Source organism: Argopecten irradians, chromosome 15 (genome assembly GCF_041381155.1).
Source record: "Argopecten irradians isolate NY chromosome 15, Ai_NY, whole genome shotgun sequence".
NCBI classification, from domain to species: Eukaryota; Metazoa; Mollusca; class Bivalvia; order Pectinida; family Pectinidae; genus Argopecten; species Argopecten irradians.
Window position 1 is genome coordinate 28,838,045 of NC_091148.1, and position 18,596 is coordinate 28,856,640.

The 18,596-nt window shown below is 37.0% G+C and overlaps 1 protein-coding gene and 1 pseudogene across 1 annotated transcript; one reads left to right on the plus strand and one right to left on the minus strand.

Moving 5' to 3' along the window:
- Positions 1-991: 991 nt before the first annotated feature.
- Positions 992-2,002, plus strand: LOC138308748 (putative leucine-rich repeat-containing protein DDB_G0290503). The gene has a single exon (XM_069249772.1). It carries the CDS (start codon positions 992-994, stop codon positions 2,000-2,002), a length of 1,011 nt encoding a protein of 336 aa, XP_069105873.1.
- Positions 2,003-8,169: 6,167 nt separating this feature from the next.
- LOC138308749 (uncharacterized) lies at positions 8,170-18,091 on the minus strand (annotated as a pseudogene).
- Between the last annotated feature and the right edge of the window lie 505 nt (positions 18,092-18,596).

Genomic DNA, 18,596 nt, shown 5'->3' on the forward strand with positions numbered 1-18,596 from the left:
GTAATTATTTCATTCACTCGAATATATAAGGCCAAATACATTAAACATTGTTTATTCCATGTGGCGTCGAAGGACTTTTTTTATGATAGAACTAAACAGCATTGCAATTCAATTAGTAGAATTTTTGATAGCAAATTATCAAATTTTGTGTCTTTCTACGCGTCATTTTTTCATATTATTTTCTTGGTAGTTAAAGCAGTTTGACACTTTGAAGTTTTAAATCTCATGGCTAGATATTCAAACTTGATTCACTGCTTTTTAAGTTGTTCCGTTGTTCTACTATATAATCTTAGTGTCCGGTTATTCAAAATGTGATCAGTTTTAATATGCTCCACTGCTGATGAATGGTGTTTTTTCTCTTACAAAATCAGGAGCAGAGGAATTCGTTTCTTTCTTCAGTTACATAAGTAACTTAATTAATACAATTACCACCATTAAAAAGTTTAAATGATCAAGATGGCGGCAACCTGTCCAGACGCTTCAGGTATGGCTCCGTAGTTTTTTGAAGATTTCAACGTTAAAAAACCCTCAGAAACAAAATATCTTTGTAATTTTTGGAGGATAAACATATTCTATCACCTCAAGAATTCTCAGAAAGATATATTTGTTCATATTGAAGAAACTGTCGCTTATCGAAATTTGGAGTAACACATTATATAATGAACCGGTTCCACCTGGTTGGACACGAGCTATTTCGACACTTATACCTGTAAGCCGAATTACGTGATTTGATAGACAATATTCCATCTACGATCTGATATTCCAATATTACTCTCATCGCTAAAAACAGTTTTGTGAGTGGCCAAGATTATGACATTGAACAATGAACTGTGAAAAGTGAATTATTTTTCTGACGGTTCCACTTGATTAAACAAGAGTTATTGTTCACGGGCAAGCTTACACTACCGAAAAACCGTGCACGTGTGTGTGTTGTGTGTTCGTATATGTAGCACTGTCTTTGAACCAGTGTGTGGACGACGTATAATCTACCATGGATAGTCAACAGGAAACACCCAAAAGACCAAGAGAATCATTTTCAGAGAGTCATGAAGAAAGTCCAGAAATGTCTAGGGCATCTAAAGGTAACAAGAAAAACAAACATAAAAAAAAGAACAAACAAGAAAATAAAAAGCAAAAAACATTAGAATTCTTTACAAACAAAGCAGCAGAAGAAAGCTGTGAATCGCCGAATAGTTGTGAAGAATACGTGAGTTTGGACAAAAGACTTGAACGCATAGAAACTATATTGTCAAGCCTACCTTCGAAATCTGACTTACAAAACCTTCTCACCAGAGAACAACATGAAAAGTCGATGAGACATCTGGAAGCAAAGTTTAACACTCAAATCGACACACTAAAACACGCTCAATCAACTGAAATAGAAAAACTTGATAGTAAACTCCTTGAACTTGAGCATCAAAATAGAAATCTTGAACACCAAGTCAAGAAATTGACAACTGACAACGAAAATTTTAAAAATCAGCTTGAGTGTCTATTTTATAACAATGAAGAAACTCTACATTCCATCAATGATCTAGAACAACATGGACGCGCAAATTCGATACGGATTTCTGGTGTAGATGACAGGAAAAATGACGAGACGGTAGAAGAAACTGTACAGGCTATTATTACAATGTGTAAAGGAACCCTCAACCTAGATATCGATTCCAAAGAGATTGACGTCGCACATAGACTAGGATCTTACACAGAGAAACGCTCGAGAAATATCATCTGTAAATTCGTTCAACGGCGGACAAAATTCAAAATCATGGACCAACTACGCTCTGTAGATAAAAGAAACGTGCTTAAAAATAAAGGAATAACAATTCGGGACGACACAACTAGTTATAATCAGTCGATTATCGAGCGCGCCCGCCAGTGCCCCTTTATTCTACGCGCTTGGTGCAGCAACGGAAAAATAAAAGTTAAGACAAACTGTGGTGATACGGTACAAATTATATCGGAAGAAGACCTCGACTATCTATGGGGATCGCTTGCATAAAGGATCAGTGACAATAAAATGTGACAAAGTTCTAACCGTAGAAACCTACATGTATAAAGAAAATTAATGCTTGACTTTGAGTTATTGTATCTACTACCCTTCAATCCGTTTCCTATACTTATATATAAGTACATATAAATATGTTTACCATAGTTTATAAACCGGACACCGATGAATTTTTGATAAATGTATATTTGTATTATTGTAATTACAATCACATGCACGTACATGTGTATATGGGCAGATATCAATATATATACAAAATGTATGTGATTTTTCAGCTCACTGAACTACATGTAAAATAATTTCAAACTTTATGACCTGATATTTTAACTAAATTCCTACAAATAAGTACTCCAAAATCTGTACTCTTAATTAGTCTTATTTCTTTTTTCTTTTTTTTTTTCTGAATAATACTTTTTAATATTTTTCCCTATGGGAGTGGGAGAGCCAAATACACTACTTTCAAAAATCCTAAATATTTATATATATAATATATATATCAATTCCTTAAATACAGCACAAAGTGCATAGCTAGCCAAATAAGTTTTTTTTTTCTGCTATGCGCTTTCTACTTTAACGATGGGAAATCTATTTTTTATTCTATTTTTTGTTTATAATATTTCTAAATTCCGGATTCCTAGTACGGCAGAGGAACCAATTTAACTATTAGTCGCTGAAACACAACTTCCTGTTATTAGTCCCATGTGCTCACTCCCAATTCTGTAGAGGAATTATTAAGGAAATATCAGCCAATTATGACTAGGCGGATCTGTCCCTTGTAAGTATTTGCGACATATTCTAATGTATGATATATTTATATTTGTGTTTCATTTTGCTCGATGATAGTTCTTAAACATATTCGTAACTACATACAGCAGAAAGCATTTTCCCGGTACGCACATGTGTGTGTTTTAATTATACCTGTTACAATTCTACAAGGTGCTCATATGTATGGTCCATATCTATGGCAGATGAACCTTTTTTTAACATGTATTAAAATACCATTACCCCTAAAGCGAAACATGAACGTCTTTTTAATAAACGCCATGACTTCTGTGTTTTTTTACAGCAGCGGTTATCCCCCTTAGATAAATCTAAATTAATATCTAAGCTCAAATGCTTTCTTACTTACCTATATCTTTAGAAGTATAAGACAGTCTCCAAATAATTGACCATGATAATTTATCTTTTTAAGTAATAATGGTCAAACATAACAGACAAGCGAATTCATTGCTATTGAGAACTCAAATCATATATCCACAATATATCAGAAATTACTTTGGATAACAGAAAACTGATCTGTCAAATTTATATGGTCAAGTGGAACATCTTTTGTTGTTTTTTTTTTCTTGCCCCCTTTCTTCATCTTAATGTACTTTAATATGTTGTTTTTCATGTTGATGTTGATGTTTTGTTTTGTGTGTGTTAATGTATGTATGGACATCTTAGATGCAGAAACTTTTCCAGTCTGTTCACTCATTAGCCTGTTCATTAAGAAAAATGTTGCCTTTTTTATTCAATGCTTAACTAAGTGGAAAATAGTGGACCAATATCAATTTAGGATATCTTTATTCATTAAATGTCAAATAGTATAAGAATATTGTCTGCGAACTGCCAGGGTTTAGGTCAGTTAGAAAAACGTTATGACTTCTTTAATTTCTTAAAATCAAACTACAGTAACTGTGGTATTTTTTGTCTGCAAGACACTCACTTTACTGCAGATCAAGAGAAGAAAATATCAGATCAATGGGGCTTTAAATGTTTATTCAGTTCCTATAGGACAAATGCTAGGGGTGTATGCATTTTATTTCAAAATAATTTTGAATTCAATATACATGATACACATTGTGATAACCAAGGAAACTTTTTAGCAGTAGATCTAACAATGGAAAAAAATAGATATACTCTCTTAAACATATATGGTCCTAATAACGACGAACCAACATTCTTTGACTCAGTACAAAACATAATAGACAAATTTAATAACCCACGTACCATCATTTGTGGTGACTTTAATCTAGTCCTAAACCCTGATACTGATACATCAAATTATAAACATACAAACAACCCTAGAGCACGTAACAGAATAATTAAACTGATAGAAGACTATAATTTGATTGATATTTATCGTAACCTCCATCCTACACAAAAAAGATATACATGGCGAAGGAAAAACCCAATAAAACAGGCTAGACTAGACTTCTTTCTTATTTCAGAAAATCTTTTAAATCAATCAGAAAAAGCAAATATACACTCTAGTTACAGAAGTGATCATTCAATTATATCTCTAGATTTAAAAACTTCAAATTTTGTTAAAGGTAAAGGTCTTTGGAAATTTAACAACAGTCTGCTTTATGACAAAGAATATATTAACAAAATAAAAAATACTATTGCTAGAGTTAAACAACAATATGCTTCACCAATTAATAACAACATCACTGATATATTAGATAAAGATTTATTATTTGACATTAATGATCAATTGTTTTTAGAAACACTTTTAATGGAAATTAGAGGTGCTACAATAACATATTCTTCACACCTTAAAAAAGAAAAAGACAAGAAAGAAAAACAACTTCTGTTAGATATAGAAAATATGGAGAAAAATGACGCATGGAAACTAAATGTACAAGATTACGAAACTAAAAAAAATGAACTCACAAATATCAGAAAATTAAAAATGAGTGGGGAAATGATAAGATCAAAAGCACAACTATTAGACGAGGGTGAAAAACCAACAAGATACTTTTGTAATCTAGAATCACAAAATTTCATAAATAAAACTATTAACAGAATAGAAAGAGAAAATGGAGAACTCATCATTGAACAGGAAAGCATTCTAACAGAGGTTGAAAATTTTTACAAAAATCTATACAAAGACCGTTCTGACTCTCTCCAAAATGTAAATTTAGATGAACTTCTTCAAGGATGTAATATTGATAGACTTTCAGACCAACAAAGTAAACAACTTGATGGAAAAATAACAGAACAAGAACTTTTAATTGCACTTAAAAAAATGAAAAACTTCAAATCTCCTGGATCAGATGGCTTCACTTGTGAATTTTTTAAATTTTTTTGGATAGACATAAAAGCATTTTTAGTTCGATCTTTAAATTATGGATATGAAATTGGACAGATGTCAATTACACAGCGACAAGGTATCATTACATGCATCCCAAAAGGTGATAAACCACGACAATATTTAAAAAATTGGCGACCTATAACTTTATTGAATGTTACATACAAACTAGCCTCAGCATGCATAGCAAACAGACTAAAACAAGTTCTAGACACAATTATTTCAAAAACACAAACAGGTTTTATTAAAGGTAGATATATTGGAGAAAATACTAGATTAATTTATGACTTAATGAATTTTACAGAAATTAATAATATACCAGGGCTACTCATATTTATAGATTTCGAAAAAGCTTTTGACTCGGTATCTTGGAATTTTCTCGAAAAAGTCATGGATTTTTTTAACTTTGGAGATAGTTTTAAAAAATGGGTACAGACATTTAATAAAAACACATTTTCTGCCATAACTCAAAATTGTATTCTATCCAAACCTTTTAATATTGGCCGAGGCTGCCGCCAAGGCGACCCCATATCACCATATTTATTTCTCCTAGTCGCAGAAATCCTAGCTATTATGATTAAAAATAACAAAAACATAAGCGGTATAGGTATTGGAGAGAAAAACCATAAACTTTCGCAGTTCGCAGACGACACATCTCTCATCTTAGATGGATCAGAGAAATCATTTAATGAAGCATTGCAGGTTTTAGACACTTTTTGGACAAATATCAGGCCTGAAAATAAATAATGATAAAACAAATGTCATATGGATTGGAAGTAAGAAATTCAGTAAAGATGTCTACCACCATAGATGGAAACTAGTGTGGGGGAAAACAAAATTCACCTTATTAGGTATTGACTTTTCTATAAATTTAGATGAAATTAGTAATATGAATTATGATAAGGCAATTAATACAATAGATAAAAATATTGTGCAATGGTCAAAAAGGGTGCTCACACCCATAGGAAGAATTGTAGTAATAAAATCCATTTTATTACCTAAATTAAATCACCTATTTATGTCTATTCCTAACCCAAATATAGATAAAATCAATACGCTGAATAAAAACTTCTTTCACTTTGTTTGGCAATCATCAATTGATCGAATAAAACGGGATACATTGATTAAAAATTATGAGGACGGGGGTTTAAAAATGATTGACCTCCAGAAATTTATAATAAGTTTAAAATCAACTTGGCTACGAAGACTAATAGTGGCTGAAGAAAAAGAATGGATAAGTATATTTGAAACAGAACATTTTAAAATTTCAAAGTTTATAGATATGGGATCAGATTTTTTGAAAAAAGTTAAAACTAATAATAAATTTTGGGAAAATGTTTTCCAAGCATGGTCAAACATATCTGATTCTGACTTCATCACAACACTTGAAGAATTTATAAAATCTCCTGTATGGTATAATCCCCTTCTTAAAATAGATAATGTATCCTTTTTCAATAAAGAATGGTACGAAAAAGGTATAAAATTTATATCAGACTTTATGGATTCAAATCAAATGTTTTTGAATTTTGAAAGCTTCAAACAAAAATTTAATTTAGAATCTTCCAATTTTTTGTTCTATAGAGGAATTTGCGAATCAATCAAAACTGCGCTAAGATCGAACCAAATAGAAAAGGGAAAAAATTTTGATATAACTAGACCTTTTATTCCAAATCATATAAATATTCTGATAAAAAATAAGAAAGGATGTAAAGACATGTACAATTCACTTATAAATTCCGTACAAAATACAAATACAGCTGAATTGAAATGGACTTCAAACTTAAATATTGATATTGAAAATTGGAAGCAAGTTTATGAAAATACCTTTAAACTGTCAAAAGACACTACAATACAATGGTTCCAATACAGACTACAACATAGAATTTTGCCTGTAAACACTTATCTAAAAAAACATAGGAATAAAAAACTGTAATAAATGTAATATATGCAAAACTGAAATTGAAAGTATTCAACATCTATTTTGGGAGTGTGATGAAATTAAAAGGATTTGGCAGATGCTTATAGAGTGGATACAAAAATAAAATAAATAAAACTATTCAATTAAATTTAACTTCTATTCTTTTTGGTAAAAGTGAAAATTTGCAAACTTCTTATCCTCTCAATTTCATAATCCTCCACACAAAGTACTCTATTTATTCTCATCCAGGAAAAATGATAAAATAACGTTAAATGAAATAAAAAAAACTTCCTTTTGTATAGATTTAATATTGAAAAAACATTAGCCCAGAAAAACATGACTATTGACAAATTTAACAAACTGTGGGAAAATTGGCAAAATATTTTCAGCTAATGATTTCTCTGAAATAAAATCATCATCACTTATGCTGGTCCAACCATTCAATTTTTTTTTATTTTATTAAGAAACCAACTACAATACTCTGTATTACTCAATCATAGTTTCTTATCCATAACTTAGTCCTGTATTATTTAAAAAAATAAATGGCAACAAAAATGTTTATGTTTTTTCGCGTATCATGTAAATGTAATATATCATTATGCACGTGATTACTGTGTGTGGGTGTATGCGCTTGAGGCAGAGAATATGTGTGAGAGTACAATGATACATGTACATTTGATATTAGAAATGTGTTTTTCATTAGATATTTACCAAGTCATTTGAGTAAAATATAATAAGATATTTCAAGATAAATCATTATAATCTTTTTATTACTGGATAACTGATTTTGTAAGTTGTGATTGAAAATACATCGCCTGTTCAAATACGTATTTTAAACTAGTATAACAATACACTTGATATATTAATATTGTGCTATTTATAACAATTATAAAATTCAATTCTAAAATTTTCCCTTAAAATGAAATATTTGTGTGTACATTCTTGCACGAATGTAGGTGTGTGTAAGGGTGAGTGTGTGGGTGGGGAGTGTGTGGGTGTGAGGATGTGTGGGTGTGTGTATGTGTGTTTTTGTGTGTGCTCGCGAGTGATATGTGATTGTGAATACATATATATGTGTACCTGTATATTGTTTTATGTGACTGTGTACATTGTGTTGAAAAAAAAAATAAAAAAAAAAAAAAAAAAAAAACTATATAATGTATATAATTTGCATCACGGAAATGTTTGAAATAGTGCACATCCTCAATCTAAAGGAAAATCTGTGTGTTATGATTGGGGTGAAAATACCTTAAGATTGACCCCAGATGCCTCCAGAATAGGGTTGAATTGGAATAACAATCCCTGATCCAGTTGCAACTTCAGCTCCAACCAGAATTCCAATACAGACTAAAGAGTCATCGTCCCTTATTTGGAAAACACCTGCGCCGGAATCGCCTGGAGAGGAAAACGGTGATGCAAAACAGCCTCTTTCTGAACATTGGCGGCTGTCGATGAAGTAAACACCTTTCCAGCGGTTGATATTGGAGGTTGTTCCGTAAAGTTTGGAACTGAACTCAAAGGTTCCGGTGCCTCTGTATGTTCCATAGGTCACTCCAGAAGCACTACCAAATTTTATGATATCTTTCCCGCTGTTGGTTCGCCATATCCACCATGATCGAAAACTGCGGTTCCTGAAATGAAATGGATTCATGTAGTATACGTTAGAGTTGTTACATATAAAACTCACTTCATTTGTCAAAGTTTACTGTATCACACAAATGGTTCGTCCTGTCATGTGTGTCTTTGTAATAACACTATTGGTGACGTCACGTATATGACGTTTCTGTCTAACAAAACAAGTACTTAGTCATATTTTGATTATGACGTCATAAATACCCGTGGCGTTATAAAACAGTATCATAAACGAATGGGTAAATTTGTGACGTGGTCTTATGACATAATTAAACGGGTTTGTTTTAAAGATAGTCCCTTAAGTTATGGGATATAAAACACGGATAATGGACCGATTGATCGAATACATCCATGCCTCGTTTTCGTAAACGCAAGTGTTTCTATTCAATGTCGGAGAAAAACATCGTAGCACACACATTACAAAATGCAAAGTCACGTGCGGTTTGATTGACAGCTGACAATCCGTCAATACGCAAATATAATTACGTTTCAAAAAGAGGCGTATGAAGTTGCAATACAATAAACAGGGTGTGACTCGGTCGGGGGACACAATCTAGGCGTTTATCACAAATCTGATAGATAAAATCGAATTACAAAAAGTGAGATATTATAGTAGGAAGCAAATTAAATAAGGTTAAGTAAGGAAGAAATTTATATAAAGCAGTAATACCTATTCCTTTTAGTTCTTTTTGACTGTATGCAGCGAACACTGGTGATTGTGGTACCCTTTTAGGAGCTGTGATCTTTACGACAGCGACATCTATCGACGTGTCCTCGTCGAGGCTGTACCTCAGATAAACCACTTTACCGCACATGCGGTCCTCCTCTGGGTGCACTGGGTGCATAGTGGTGCCGCTCCCCGGTTGCAGAATACATATATCCGGTACACCACTATCTACATATGTTACGCTGCCGTTAACAACGTGGGCACATGTGATGAAGCCGATTGAGTCATCAGCTAGTTGTACAAACGGTCCGATACTACCATACCTATCACAAAAGGCACATTTGGTTATCATTGAGTTTAAATCACTAAGTTTCAATTCATTTTAATAGGAATTTCAACATAAATGAATTATTTATCAACATAACTAGTTATTATTAACACAATTAAGCTATTATATTAAAATATGATATTATGTTGCCATTTCCCTTAAATATGTTGTAATGGAAGTAAGTAACAGGTTTCAAAATGAAGAAAAAAATATGTAGTGGTGTAGCATTACCAGGGTCACATAAAAAATTACACCATCATGGCATACATAATTATCGAATATTTTTTATCCTGAAATCAGCCTTGGTGTAGTCGTTAATACACCACATATATTTTGCGGTATTCATCACTGGCGGAAATACAGCTGTATTTTAGAATTTCAGCACGTGTGTCGATCCACTGACCTACTTTCGATGCGAAACGTTGTTCGAAAACCACGAACATATTTGCAAAAGTGTGGATATCTTTCAGCTTAAATGTGTGTTTTTTAATAAATGTAGTAGACATGGTCAGTGTCATAAAACATAAGGTGTGTTTTCAGCTCGAGTCAGAAAAATTGTATTAGAGAGTAAATACTCGCCTGATTGTTTGTTTGTTTGCTTAATTAATTAACGTCATTTTAAACAGCCAGGACGGCCTCCCATGTATGCGGTGTGTTGCGTGTATGTGGTGCGAGGTGCGTGTGTGGGGAGACTGCGTTATATTAAACACTCGCCTGAAACGATGGGTCGTCAGTGGTTCCTATGTTGCATCCAAAACTAAGAGGAGCATGCAGAGCGTCGGGACATTGCACGTAGTGAAGCTTGAAATGACCTTCCCTGACATCTACCGGAAGTATGTCATCACCCACCTTAACTTCCTCTGGAAACACCGGTTCTTTATCTGGAACGAAGCCCTTGAAGTGACATAAAATCAAGAGACATGTTTTCCTCAGGAATTTTCCTCCTGAAGACTTCACCGGTGAAGACATGATTCCTCTGATGTTCGAGTGTTCTTTCAGAGAGTTTATCGCTGTACTGTTTCACGGCATTTGTTACAAGTATTCCCTCCTTTTCTGACAATTTGTAATTGTGTTGTTGACAGTAGTACAGGGCTTTTCGACCCCGTCACTGCAGACTGACGGGTTTCGAAACTGTACCGGATATCCGGCTTCGCTTGTCTCACTACCATGCGCAATCGTTTCGGTGTATATAGCAAACATTTTCTGTTTTTTCGGCTTCAACTCTCCAAACACGACTTCGATAAATTTACCTTTGTATTTTTTTTCCAATATACCTTTAACTATGTAAGGTTTTAATCCAAAGTATTTATTCACACTCATGTCAAGACATTTCTGAACGATATCATCACCGGTATAACCTGACCAGAAGTGTCACCATCTCGCAGTTTTTCGAAAAGAAAGCCACTTCCAACGGCGTAAGCATCTGTTTGCGTTCCAACTTTAGATGGGGGAAAAATGCGCTGCTTATTTTCTTCATAACGTCTGCGCCATTTTCCATCAAACGCAACACATCGTTTGTATTTCCTTCTGATGCAGATCGGTGCAGGCTGATCCATTTCCGGAAGGCATCTTCCGGAGAATCGTGGATGACGTTATCATATGTGTCCGCGCTAGACGTAGCCACGTCGTTTTCAGATATGGGCTGCTCGCTTTGAGCACCAGCTTCAAAATTTGTCAATTTGATATTCACTTTGTTGAGTTGCAACTTCAGGCACCATTATCAGATTTTCACTTGTAGTTTCTTTTGGAGCTGCTGGAGCTGTATCCATCTTGTTGTCATTGTTTTCATTATACACATGAGTGAATGATTCGCCTAACACGGAATCCTTCAAAGACTCGCCGCCTGCAAAAATAGCATAATGATATGTCTTAATCGTTAGGTACTTGAACAATACACTAATCCTTGGTAAACTGTATACTAGTCTGCTTACAGCGATGATATTTATTTCCCGGCAAATAATCATCAAACAAAGTGGTAACCGAGTAAATCTACCAAAGTTACCTGAAACCATTGATTTTGAGTCGATAATTTATGCTATGTTTAAATGGAAACCCGTGAAGGATTCCGATTACGTGAAACATCAAAATTCAATAGCGGTTTGTTTTGCCTGCATCGGTGTACAGGAGTACGCCGCCATTGGGTTATTTAATACGGTAATCTTTTTTTATTATATAACACTAACAAAAAGGTATTACCGGTATTGTTTGTCAAAGTACATTTTGACCTATCAAAAGAAAAAAAAAGAAAATGACACGGCGTATTGTGGAAAATGTATATTACAATTACTGTATTTTGACATCTTGTTATTTGGTTCATAGGTTTTAGATTGAAAATAAAAAGAGATTACAACGTAGTTGAACCAACATAATGCTATGGGTTGTTGATTAAAGAGAATGTGCTCTTGTTGTTATTTGTGACATGTTATGTAATATTAACGTCGGTACTCTGGTTTATGTTTGAACAAAACGCATTGAGATATGTATGTGAGCGGTCACTAAGAACTACGCACCATACACGTGCCATGGTATTTGATTAGAGAAAACGTACATATCGATGAGAGTAGTATGTTCCAAACAATGGCGTATTGATAAAAAGAGGGGAGGGATTGAATATATTGAAGTAAGCCAGGACCGAAGTCAAAATCTCAGCGCTATTGGATTTGATAACGAAAGTGTGTTGTTGATTTAGTGTATTATACGCATAACTATTGGACAGGAGTCACCGATAATTTATATCGCCTTATCTCTCAGTGTTGGTTGTCGTTAGAAACGGGGACAGTGTTATAAATACAGCGTTTGTGGTTACCAATCGTTCATTAGACATTTTTTTCCCAACACCGCAAATCATGTCTCGATCTTTATTCTCGATGCTAGGCTGATGAGTTAAACCTTTGTTATCACGAGGTATCTTGGAACGTGAAAATGAGAGTTAAAGGTTTAAGAAACTTGCCTGCAGATAATGGTTGGAAATGAATAAGATGATTCGGGTACGAAAAGTTATATCGATGTGGAGGAGCTGAGGAGACTGGGAAAAGACGTCATGCTCCAGTTTCAGCGGAGTGAGATTGACGAAGTTATAGCTTAATTTAAAACCACTGAACGAGGAAATAGATAACGATCTGATGCAGTCTGGCGGGTAGTAACAGATTGGTGTTAGCGTGTCGAGGCATCGTCCCTCACGAAGTAGCACCTCCAGTTAATATGACTCTGGTGGTCTATAGTTTGTATACTAACAAAGACAAGAAAGCACGAGATCATCCTATCGCACATCCAACCCGATATGATAGAATTTCGCAGAAGGTTGAAAGATCATGGTTTTCGACTGTTAGACTTTGTGGCTGGTATATAAAAAACGAAAAGATTGCGGAGTTTGGATGTCAAAGTCGCGACCACAAGCACGAATCGTGAAGCATCATGGTGGAGACAACAGACGGATCGGAAAAACGCGCGAAACTGTTAAACCAAACTGTTCTGAGTGAGAACTGTTATGAGGTGTAGCTAAACAATCATACCAGTACACCTACAGCAACTATGAACGAAGGTTGATTGTAAGAGCTGGGATGAGTGCCGACAAGATTGCTCGAGTCACAGATTCGACAAGGGCGAAAAGTAAATCTGGACTATACTCAGGACGTTTTCTAGTGCCTTTGTTTAAAAGGACAATTACATAACTCAGAGAAAGATGAAGTGTGTTCTGTAAAATGCCGTATCTTCCATTTGCGTTGTACGGATGAAGGGCTTGTGGAAAAGGAAAGCGGACAAATAACGGAGCAATAATGGGGAGTACCGGAAGTAGGAATTATAAATACGTGAAGTGTTGAGTGATATCCGAGATATGTGACTTTGTTATGATTCATTGAAAAGAAGTGTTGGATCATGTTATCTGTTTAATAAACAAATAAAACATATATTGCCTTTAGATTTTAGTTAGTTTTGAATTATATCCCAATTATATAACTCGAAACATGGTCCCATATACGTACAAATCATTCGTCATATGTAAGTCATCGACAAAAAAATTGTGACAAAGTCTTTGAAAGAACGCCCATAATCTAATCCTCAGATATCAGAATACAGCACACAGTAACGCCCGCAAATGAGTCGATTGTGTAACTTAGAATGCGGCTGATAATATTCTTTGTATAAATGACTCAATAAGAACATGTTTTCAATCTCGATGGGTATTTTCGATAGCTTAAGGAGTCAAAAGACTTCAGGCAACTGTGCTGAAAATTCTGTCCAAAATGTATTGACGGATCCAAATGGCCGTGCTGTAATTGTGGGGGAATTTAAGTTTTGGACAACGAGACATGCAGGGAATAACGAGCAACATTTTAACCAGACAAAAGTGTATCAATCGATAAACACACCGTGACAAAAAGCCCGTCCTAAGAGCGGTCACTATGTTGAAACGATATCGTGTAACTGAATTCTGTTCATATTATCATTCAACTTAAGAGGATGACACTGCGAGAATGGTCTATTTCAGGAAACATGTCATTGAATACAGAAATACACGATGCACGAAAACTGTCTCTTTCAGAGCGAGTCCAAAATTAAATCTCCATAGGACGAACGTTGGCTTAGATGGGACAGAGGACAAGTATACTGCTCGGTGATCACGAATTGGGGTCTGTATCTCGGAAGCTGACCAAGGCGTTAATCCTTCTGGCCTGTCGTCACGATGCGATACCGTTATTAGCGTCCAGGTCGGCTTTACCTGCGATCTTCGTATAAGCTTCTATAAGCAGTGACGTAACACTGTCCGGATCTCCGGTCAGGTCGAGTTTGTGTGAGGGTTCGAGAAGATGGAACACTGACATTGTTGTTGACGTAAACGCCCGATAGTGGATGCATTAAAAGGTTGAAAGTTGAATGGATCCTTTGTCGTAGGAGCCCGGTCAGTGCTGCAAGGCCGAGTACAAATCCGACCACTATCTTAGTAGGGTAGTTTATGACTGATACAAATTATCCCAAATAAAACTAGTTTGCCCTGTTCGGTACAGAAGCCGTTCTTAAATCTCCGTCTTGATCCAAAAGGGATACTTAGCCGGGCGATATCTCCAGTGCTTTTATTATGGACCCGACTAACACGCCGCGGAGTTGACCTGTACCCGACATGCGCGAAATATCACTTCCTGTAGCTCTACTTAGCTAGTAACGTATGGATTGCTCAGATTCGCCCCCGACATCAGAGAACAAAGGGCCGTTCCTGTTTCTAGCTAGAGGTTTTATCTCCTCGTTGACTCCATTTTAAGATGATATCGGTCGAGGCGTACACAGGTCCTACGGCAAAGCGGACCAATTTAGATCAAAGGATAAGCTGCCTTTAGTGAATTCCTTACTGCCTGAAACAAGCCGCTGTTGTTACCGTACGGGGTTCGGTTCCGTCCATGCTTGCCGGGCGTGTCCTGTTTATACATGTTTGAGGGGAGAAGTTGCGTTGCCTGTTACACGCTAGATGTACCATAAGTAGTTCAACGCAAACTCTGTATGTAGGCCTTATTACGCGTAAATTTGCCCGAGTTTCCTGATAAGAACCTTTCCCTGTAGCGACACGTCCACTTGACCCCAGAGACTGTGTAGAGGTATATTTACGAATGCCGGCGGCGCTTTCGTTTGGCAACCAACGGCGATCCATCCTATGTTTGAGTATACGAGTCTTGACGAAATAGTATGGCTTCTTCGTAGGTCCAGGTAATCGCTGGACTGTCCCCGATATATGGAATTCGATCGTTTCCACTGCCCGAGGAGTTTGAGAGACTGGACGACAGTCGACTAAAATACATGCTTCTCTACACTTTTGTTTGTTTGTTTGTTTGAATTTATTTAACGTCCTATTAACGAGCTCAGGGTCAATGTAAGGAATCGGACCTCCCATTGTATGTGGTGTGTGTTTTTATTAACGTGTATGTTTGTGCGAGGTGAGTGTACTGGGAGACTCGACTGCGTATGTTCGTGTTGTGGTCTTCTTGTTTAGTGGAAACTGTATTCCCTTTGTTTATAGTGCTATAATCACTGAAGCATGCAGCCGAAGACACCATGCAACACACCACACCCGTTCTCAATAAACCAGACACGGGGGGCAAAAAATCCTCAGTCCGTCCCAATCCCTGTATGCTGTACGCTTATGCAGGAGCAGATAAATAACAGACTTTTATTGAAATTTGGTGAGTCCTCGGCCCAGCGGACAGTAACGCACAGAGCCTTCCTCACAAGGAGTTTTCTTCTACCACCCACCGCACCTTCTCTACAACAGTCTGGGTGGGTGGAAGACGAAAAACAGCATGAAGTTTTTTTTTTCTTTTGTATATCCTTCGTTATTCCTGCTCGGCCTTCATAGTGAAGTAAAGTTACTTCTCCGTGGCTATTCTTTTTCTTGTTGTGCGTAGATTTCGTAGGACTCTTTTCGTTTTTCTCCCTTTTCTCGACGCAATTCCGAAAACGAGCCTGTTCCACTAACTTGCTGAGTGGGCGAGACGATCTGCACAGAGGAGGGTTGATCTTGTTTCTGTTGTTGATGATGCTCGTCTCGTCCTACAGGTACAATGTAAGATGGAATGGATGAAGACCCGACATTTTGTCCGAGACTTCCACCAATTTCGTATCCTATTGTCGTGTCGGGGCAGAGTAGTTTTAGCTGAGCGAATGAAAAATCTCGTCCACTTATCCACGTCCGACAGGTAAACTGTTTTTTTTTTTTTTTTTTTATAGTAGGAATGGATAGGTTTTAAAATGCTCTGCGTTAAAGTGGTGGGTTTTGTTAGTACCACTGCGTCCGCGTTTTCTTCAGTTTTAAATCCCAGATTTCTAAAGAAACGCGCTTTCATTGTAAGATTAATCCAGGTAAAGTTCTACAGTTAGGACTGCTATGAACTATCGACAGTGCCTTTGTTCGTTCCGGTTGGATAGCGTTTCCGGTTGTGATGCGATCTCAGTAAACGGTCTGCGATTGCCCGACCACAAAGGTCGTACCGATAAGGTCACAGTAAACGAACAGATCAGGTGTCTGATCCAAATCAAATTGTTTATTATCCGTTCTCGGTCACACTATCCATTATTTCCAGGTGTTGGGTGAAATATTAGCGGCGTTATTTTTTAAATTCGCAGATTATTATATAAAGTGCCACGGTGTATTGGGTCGGGGTGTCGTATTCGAATACTATCCGTATGCACGAGGCTACAACGTAAAAGTCCATCACAAATTAACGACTGTACCCTCATCTATCCACATGAGTTATACTACGCTGCGGGCTCCAGTTTAAGCCATTTATAACCAACAAATTCGCTTGTGGTCCTCTTACGAGAAGTCCCCCTCGTTTTAATCACGTCGCTCTATCCGATACTTGTTATGTCTTCCGGATTAAACAACATTATGCCATACTCGTTCTTTCGGCATAAAAGGTACCCTAAAAGACCCTCAGTCCGCGTAATCCCTTTGTTTTGTATAGCGGAGAATGTCTCTGTTTATGCATCCGCTCGACCGCCACCGATATTAACTTCACCGGTATATAGTCACGTGGTAGCCTTCGTCGATCGATAAAACGTGCGCTCCTGTCAGATGCTGTTAAATCGCGCAACTTATCTCCGAAGCATAAATTCTGGAACACACTTTTCAGTTTTTCGGGTATTCAAATACGCACACTCTTAGGCTTCCTCGCTTTCTTTTTCCGGAAAAAATACTGGTGGTATCAACACGAATGTACCACCCTCATGTGTTTCGGAGATATGTAGTGAACGTCCTGAAGGAGCTATCCCCAATGCACAGAGTGTTGTGTGGTGAGATTGTAATTTATTTCACCGAAAATCGTCGAGTTATGATGTAAAATGTACACGTACGTGTTTTGTTTGGCGTTGAAGTAACGATACATGATGTTGCGTAATGACCTTATGAACCTCTCACAAAGGGAAGCTTTCGGTTCGTTGTTGCTAAGGAAATGCACAATGCCACGGTCTCTAAAGAACTTTTCAATTTTATTGGAAGTAAATTCTTTTCCCCGGTCCGTGTGTAGCTTTTGTGCCTGTCTGATCTCGAATATTTTCGTAAACCCCTTCATGGTTTCCCCGGCAGTCTTATCTTTCAATGGCGCCACCATCACGTAACGAGAGAATACGTCTATGCATATTAATATGTACCTGATATTTTCGTTATACTTGGCCAGATTCTGTACATCCATGAGATCAGCTTCGAATTGTTGATTGAGCCCTCCTGTCAATACTTTTCGGCGGCGGAAACGTCTGCGCACGGGTCGATTGAGGCTGTAGGGGTCCTGCGTTTGGAGCCAATTTCTGATCTTAGTCAGTCCGATGTCGTATTGTCCTTTCTCGCGAACTATCCTATACAGCTGTTTCGGACTGCGAAACGAACCGGGCTGCTTTAAATTGAAGTAAATACTACTGAGATAAGTGTTCAGATCGTCCGGCATCCGGCGGCGGCGGCGGCGGCCCGGGGGTTGCGCCATCACCTACGAATGCACACGCTAGCAGTACAGATTCTTTAAGGTCGCATAGCAGAGCGAAAACATCGGGTGACAGCGCCAGATCTCGCGTACCCTTTTTAACTTTTATCCAGCAGTGACCTTTACGTCTCGATATCGACAAGCTGTGATTGTCGTCTATTCTACAGAGAACCTTGTTACGCCCGCCCCATTCCACTTCCATCATGTCAGAACGTTGCACACTTCCTTTCGTGGTCCCGTGTTCCATCTACGTGGGCGGCCCGTCTCAGAGTGGTAAGACTACTTTCGTGAAACGTATGATTATGAACGTAGACGGGGGGTATTTTTACTCGTCGACCCGGTAAGATAGTGTACGCTTACGCTAGGTGGCAACCGGCACTGTCCGAATTAAAACAGAAATGCCCGGATGTCGAGTTCTTTCAGGGTTTACCTACGAAGCAGGAGTTAGAGAAGTGGGCCGGGGACGGAGACATGGACATGCTGTTGGTACTGGACGATTTAATATTTC

Excerpts from the sequence above, each read along its gene's own strand:
- LOC138308748 (XM_069249772.1), top strand. The coding sequence starts at position 992 with ATGGATAGTCAACAGGAAACACCCAAAAGACCAAGAGAATCATTTTCA.